This window comes from Vombatus ursinus, unplaced genomic scaffold (assembly GCF_900497805.2).
Source record: "Vombatus ursinus unplaced genomic scaffold, bare-nosed wombat genome assembly UNPS02009205.1, whole genome shotgun sequence".
In the NCBI taxonomy this organism is placed as follows: domain Eukaryota; kingdom Metazoa; phylum Chordata; class Mammalia; order Diprotodontia; family Vombatidae; genus Vombatus; species Vombatus ursinus.
The window spans coordinates 18,433,838-18,440,312 of NW_020948983.1; the positions used below are offsets into that span (position 1 = coordinate 18,433,838).

The following is a 6,475-nucleotide window of genomic DNA, read 5'->3' on the forward strand; positions in this document are numbered from 1 at the left end:
TCTCCCAGACACCAGCAATCCCCCCTGTCTCGGGCCTTGTCCTGGGGGGATGGTGGGCATCCCCAGGGGTATGGGAGGCCTGAGTCTCTCAGGCTTTCCTGTCTCTCTGGGCCCTCAGCTGTAGGCCGAGCTGGTTTTCTCTCCTCTTCTCTTCCTCTCTTCCTCTCTTCTCTTCTCTCCTTTCCTCTTTTCTCCTCTCTTTCTCTCTCTCTCTCCCTGCCTCCGCTCCTCTTCTCTCTCCTCTCCTCTCCCCCCCCTCTTTCTCCCTCTCTCTCTCTCTCTCTCTCTCTCTCTCTCTCTCTCTCTCTCTCTCTCTTTCTCTCTCTCTTACCCACAAGGGCTTTCTCTCATCCTGGAGCTGGAATGGGGTGGGGTGGACACAGGGCCCCCAGATGATAATGCAGTTTCTGGCAGGGCCTCAATGCCCCCTGTACATAAGACCTATGGCAGGGGTGCTGGGGGAAGGGCAGTGACCCCAAAGCCCCTCTTCTGGTACCTTCACCACTCCCAAGCCCACCTTCTGTATAGTCCCTGACACAATTAAAACCTGCTCTGGAGCCCCCGGCTACGTCCTGACTCTTTCCTGTGTCCATATGGCAGTGCCTCCATGGAGCTGCTATGGACATGTCACGTGATGCATGAGGTGGGGGATGAGAACAGAGAATTTAAGCCTGTGTCCTAGGGTGGGGTGGTTGGGTCCCCAGCCCCCACATACCTTTATTCATCAGAACCAAAGGACCAATCAGGGCATTAAATAAGGGCGCGGGCACAGGTGGGGGTATCTGTACAGCGGGCGCCTCCAGGGGCAGGCACAGGGCCGGACAAAGCGTCGCCCATGCTGTGGGCGTGGTTGGCATCAGTGCACCTGCTCCTCGGGGTGCCTGTGGGTGAGCTCCCCAGGAGTCATAGGTACCATGCTCATCTTCTCCTGTTCCTCCTCCACTGACTGGCTGCCATAGGCACTGTCCTCCTTCACCTCTGGGGAGGGAAAGAGGAAAAAGGGTGAGGGTCTAGTGTCTCCCCCAAAGCCAGCCCAGACCACAGAACCTAGAACCCCCCAGACAGAGTTAGCCCCCTAAGACCATCACAGTGCTTACTGCCCTGGGATCCCATCTGTAAGCAGACCTCACACAAGTTTAGAGTCAGTGGCCCCCAAGTAACTCCTAGAATCTCCCCCAAATCTCCCCAGCTTTGACTCCTTTGCCCATTTCCCCTTTTGCTTCTTACCTGTGCTCGGAAGCTTGTCTCTGGGCTCTGTTCCCTGCAGTAGCCGCACACCCTCATCCAGTCCCATGGCGGCCAGAGCATCTAACAAGCCTGCCAAGTCTCCTCCAGCCAGCTATGGAGAGAGGGAAAGGGAAAGAGAATTTGGGGGCGGGATCACGGAGGGGATGGGAGGGCAGGGGTCAGGGTGCCAGAGCCCCCACACTGACCTGGTAGCTCCGAATCAGGCTGCCGCTAGGGGAGGCCGTACTGCGATACGTGTCCACCAGGCTGCGCAGCCCCAGCCTCTCTGCTAGTTCAGCCCAATCTCCCCCGCCACCTGGTCCGTCCAACAGCCGCTCCAGGCCCTGCAAGGTTGCGGTCCCCAGGGACAGTCCAGGGCCTGCGGTAGACAGACACACTGCCAGTGACCCGGTCACATGGCTGTCAGGGCAGAGGAGGTGGGGAGGGAAGGCCTGGCACAAGGTTGGGCCCTTACACCCCTTCCCATCCTTGGGGTGAGAAGAAAGGTTTGGAGGATGGGGAGCATGGGTCTTACCTGTAGGGCTTGGGGGAGTCAGAGGTGGCTCTGTGGTCTCCTGAGCAGCCTTCAGCAGCAGGGTCCTAACCTAAAGTAGGTGGTATCTCAAATGCCACTGTACATCCCAAACCCACCTGCCTGCCCCTCAAACATCTGTGCCCTTGCAGGTTGTACCTTAGCACTGCGGGTCAGGTCTAGGGGTGTGTGACCACGATATTTCCTTCCATTTCCTTCCTCAGCCCCATCTGACTCTGAGTCGCTGCCTGAGTTTGGGGGTGAAGGCAGTGGGCAGAGGGGCTCTTCATTCTCAGCCTGTACATCGGCTCCTGGCAGAGAGGGCATAGTCAGGAGGGGCACAGGAGGAGCCCTGTGGCCCCCAAGGCCAGGAAATGCATCTGTCCCCACAAGGGGAGGTCAGGATTAAAAAGGGAGTCCAGGGAGAAACTGGCCAGGAGCAGTTTTTGGGGCGGTGGGGTCAAGGGTACTCACCAGCTTTGAGTAGCAGGCGGGTGAGGGTGGGGGAGCCCAGGCCAGCTGCCAGGTGCAAGGGTGTGTTTCCAGCAAAAGTCTGGGCATTCACATTGGCACCAAGCTGGCGAGAGGAAGAACAGTTGAGGTTTACACTATCTGCCCCCTCCCGTACACCCCTAGAGGCCAAGATCCAAGAGTCATACGTGAGCTCATAAGATGAGGTGCTCTAAGGGACCACGGAGGGTGTTTATTTCAAGGTCCTCATTTTATACATATGAGGAAACTGAGACTGAGACAGATTAAGGGACTTGTCCAAGGTCACACAGCTAGCAAGTATCGATTCGAACTCGGGTCTTCCTGACTCCAAGCCCAACTATTTATTCACTGTGCTACTAATTGCCTCAAGTGACTTGCCCAAGATCACATAGGTAGTAAGTAGCAGTGTGGAATTTGAACATAGGTTCTTTGACTCCAAACTAACACTTTCATAACATGGCCCCTTCCTACCTGTCCAGTCTTCTTACGATGTACTGGCCTCCACACACTACTATCCAATGACTCTGGTCTGCTTGCCATTCCTCCCTCAGGACACTCTACGTCCCAACTCCAGGAGTTTTCTCTGGCTGTCCCCCATGCCTAGAAAGCTCTCCCTCCTCATCTCTACCTTCTGCTTCCCTTCCCTGGCTTCCTGCAAATCCCACTTTCTACAGGAAGTCTTCCCCTGGCCCACTTAATGCTGGTGCCTCCCCTCTGAGGTCACCTCCAGTTTGCACCTTGCAGCTCCCTCCCCATTAGAATGGAAGCTCCTTGAAGGCAGGGACCTTTCTGTGTGTCTACAGTGCTTAGTGAAATGCTGGGCACAAAGTCCTTCATCAATGCTTGGTAACAGACTGACTGACTGACCTTGGTGATGAGGTGGCTAACCAGCCCCAGCTCCTCTGACTCTGTTGCCAGGTGTAAGGCAGTGCGCCCACCTTGCCGTTCCGCTAGCTCCACGTCGGCCCCGCTGCCTACTAGCAGGTCCAAGCACTCTGGGCTATGGGCACGCACTGCCAGGTGCACTGGGTATAGACCTGTGGGATGGGCATGACTCAGGATCTGAATCCTGGGATGGACCCCAGCCACTCACAGAAAGCGCCTGCTTCTTGCCCCAGGAGGTACAGAGGTCTGTTCCCTTCCAGCCTGGCATGGTGAGCCCTGGCCCTTTTCCCCAAATGACATACAGAATCCTTCTCCCCTGCCTCCAATAGACCAGTTATCATGCTGCTCTTTTCCCCACCAGCTGGGGTGAAGGATCCCCTTCACCCCATCCCAACGTTCCAGGGATCCCTCGACAGGGTTAGGGGTGGGGTATTACCCTCATAATCAGGCATGAGTAGCAACTGGGGAAGGGCGGGCCCTACATGGCAAAGGAGGGCCTGCAGGAGACCAGGATTGGCTGCCCGTAGCGCCAGGTGGAGGGCAGAATCTCCATGCCGGTCCAGCAGGGTCGGGTCAGCACCCATGTCCAATAAGAAGCTGACCACTTGGCTCTGCCCTGTGATCACAGCCAGGTGAAGAGGTGTCTGGGAACATAAGAGTAAGTTAGGGCACACCTCCAAGTGTAGGGAGGATCACCCTTGCCACACACCACTCTTCCCTGCCCAGTGCTGGGCATACCTGGTTCAAGTGGTTGGTGAGGTTGACGATGCCAAGGTGGGGGACTTGGAAGATGACATGAGCCATCTGCTCGATGACACTTGTCTGTCCGTGAATAATGGCCAAGTGTAGAGGCCTGATGGATAGAGCAAGGGAGCTGGAGAATCTGGTTCTGCAGCCCAGGCCAACCACAATCTTGTCTTGAATTAGCCACCGATCCTCCCCCACCCCCACCTGCCACCCTGACTCCTGCTCAGTCCCAATTCCAGTCGCAGTCTGCTAAACTCCTGCCTAAAACCCAATCTCCAGCTTCCCAACCTTGTCCTAATCTGTCCCTGCTCCAACCCCACCTCTAACGTTTCCCTGGCCCATTCCCATTCCCCTGTCTGCCCTGGCTTCATACGTGTCTCCATTCTCATCCTGGGCCCTCAGCAGGTGACACTGCCCAGCCAGAAGGGTTCGGGCATCAGCTGTAACCCCGTAGTCCAGCAAGGCCCGGGCACTGCGCTGGGCAAGCCCAAACATGCGTAGGTTGTATTGCCGGGCTGGTTGGGAAGGGGAGGAAAGCAGGGTAAGGTCATGGAAATGGAGGGTGGGCATTGTGCCCATCCATCCCTGTGCAATGTGATATCCAAGTCCCTGGTCCTCCACACCCCCTCCTCCTGTAGTGTGTGTGTGGGGACGGGGAGTCATACCTTCCCGTAGCATCTTTAAGGCCTGGGGTCCGTGGGGTGGGGGACGACCAGGGGAATCCGGGTGTGTCTGCTTTTCCCCCTCACCATTGGTTGTGCCCTCACTCTCTCCAGACATCTGGACTCCTGCCCCACCAGAATAACTGCCCACTGGGGCAGCCCCAGGAGAGTACAGGCTGTAGTTCAGGGAGGAGGTGGAAAAGAAGCTGAGACCCCCACCTGGAGGGGAGAAGGCAGATTGTCAGTGTGTGTCAGTCAGGGGGTGATGGGCAATCTGAGGGGACGGGCAGTGGAGGGAGAGTCTGGGCAGGGACTTTGAGAGGAATGGTCACTAGGGGGATGGGGCAGTTATGAACCCTGGGAAAATGGCCACAGGACGGCCCCCTCCCCAAACTTCCTTTTCCCACACCTGATGCCAGGAGCCTACCCCTTCTCGGCCCATATGTGGACTCATGTGCCCCCTCCCTTATAGGACATCCTCCTCCCCAGAATCCTCTGGCCCTTCTCACCTCCTCCTCCATTTCCATAGCCTCCAGCTGAACCCCCTCCAGCCCCACCCATGTGGGAGCCATCTCCAAAATGCTGGGAAAAGGCAGGTAGGGCCTTCCTCCGCTTTCGCTGAACCTCCTCCTTGTCTGGGGGTGAAGGGGGAAGTCAAGGTCACTGTGACTCTCTTCAGCCCTAACCCCAAGCAGCCTCTGCTCCTTGAGCCCCTCCTGGGTCCTACCTTCCACCATGGGGTAGTAGGTAAATTGTTTGGAGTCAGAAACATCCCCTCCTCGTTTCCTCTTTAGCTGCAAAAAGACGGTCACTGGACGCTCAATCTTCATCTTATGATAAGGCGGTGTCCGGAACACAATAGCATACTGAGGGAGGGAGACACAGGCTCTCAGCATGGCCTGCAAACCCCCGCCTAGCCCACGCCATCCCCTTTCTAGGCGAAGATACCTGTTTGTGAACATCTGTGGGAGAGAAATCTCCAAAGGCCTGCCAGCCATTCTCATCATCCTCATAGAACCGGACTTCGATGTCATCTGGGGGGAGGGGAGGGGGGGTGGTGAGAAGGAAGAATCCTGCTCTGTACAAAGCTTCCAACCCAGGCCTTGCTCCCTTTGTCCCTCTTTCCTTACAGCCCTGTCCAAAGCCTCAGTTGGCTGCGAGCACAGCCCCCTGGCATCCCTGGGGCCCAGCTGAGGCCCATGGCGTCCTCCTTTTTGCTGGGTGTCCTAGTCCCTGGCTCTGGTCTCACCTTTCTGCACCTTGTCACAGAGAAGATAAACTTCATCCCCACCCCGAACAGATCCTGCTGTCTTGTCCATTCGTGAGATCTTCAGGTTTGAGGCCCCAGGGGATTCTATGGGGAAACAAATGATCATCTCAACAGAATGCCCAGCTCAGGCATCATGCCCTCCAAACTCCCCCCTCGGCCCCTGGTCTCTGCTCCACGTCCCCTGTTCCCCCTTTAACTCTGCTCTGGTCACTCACTGCTATCATGGATGGGCTGGGAGATGACAGGTGAGAGGGGGAGGGAGAAGGAGCCATCGCTGTCCCTGAGGAAGGCAGAGAAACGAAGCCGGACAATGCTCAGGTCCATCACTTTTTTCAGTTCTTTGGCTTCTTGCTCGAGCTCCCGACGTTCGGCCTCTGCGGTGGGCAGAGTCGCACATGTATTCAGTTGATCCCAATCCTGAGTCTGACCCCTCCATCCTCAGGTCACTGTATGTGCCCTGCCAGTGCCCTTGATCCTTTCTCTTTTCTCTCTTTCTATCTCTTCTTCCCTCTGTATCTATCTCCCCCCTCTCCCCCCCTTTTTCTCTCTATCTCCCCCTCCCCTCCTCTCTCTCTCTCCTCCCCTCTTTCTTTCTCTTTCTATCTCTCCCTCCCTATCTCCCCCCTCCTTTCTCTCTTTCTCTTTCTATCTCTCCCTCCC

General features: G+C 56.6%; 1 protein-coding gene across 4 annotated transcripts in view; it reads right to left on the reverse strand.

The window, feature by feature from the left end:
* Window positions 1-674: 674 nt before the first annotated feature.
* The window catches only part of NFKB2 (nuclear factor kappa B subunit 2), a 9,739-nt gene continuing 3,938 nt past the window's right edge, over window positions 675-6,475 (reverse strand). For all 4 annotated transcript variants that reach the window (XM_027851787.1, XM_027851784.1, XM_027851786.1 and 1 more), the window contains exons 8-23: window positions 6,031-6,189; window positions 5,795-5,899; window positions 5,494-5,579; window positions 5,273-5,411; window positions 5,055-5,180; window positions 4,549-4,764; window positions 4,257-4,398; window positions 3,875-3,989; window positions 3,573-3,780; window positions 3,119-3,288; window positions 2,234-2,336; window positions 1,919-2,070; window positions 1,763-1,832; window positions 1,434-1,606; window positions 1,228-1,339; window positions 675-978 (exon numbers count right to left, since the gene is read on the reverse strand). In XM_027851787.1, coding sequence (XP_027707588.1) covers window positions 857-978; window positions 1,228-1,339; window positions 1,434-1,606; window positions 1,763-1,832; window positions 1,919-2,070; window positions 2,234-2,336; window positions 3,119-3,288; window positions 3,573-3,780; window positions 3,875-3,989; window positions 4,257-4,398; window positions 4,549-4,764; window positions 5,055-5,180; window positions 5,273-5,411; window positions 5,494-5,579; window positions 5,795-5,899; window positions 6,031-6,189 — 2,198 coding nt within the window. In that variant the 3' untranslated portion in view covers window positions 675-856. The remainder of the gene's footprint in view (window positions 979-1,227; window positions 1,340-1,433; window positions 1,607-1,762; window positions 1,833-1,918; window positions 2,071-2,233; window positions 2,337-3,118; window positions 3,289-3,572; window positions 3,781-3,874; window positions 3,990-4,256; window positions 4,399-4,548; window positions 4,765-5,054; window positions 5,181-5,272; window positions 5,412-5,493; window positions 5,580-5,794; window positions 5,900-6,030; window positions 6,190-6,475) is intronic.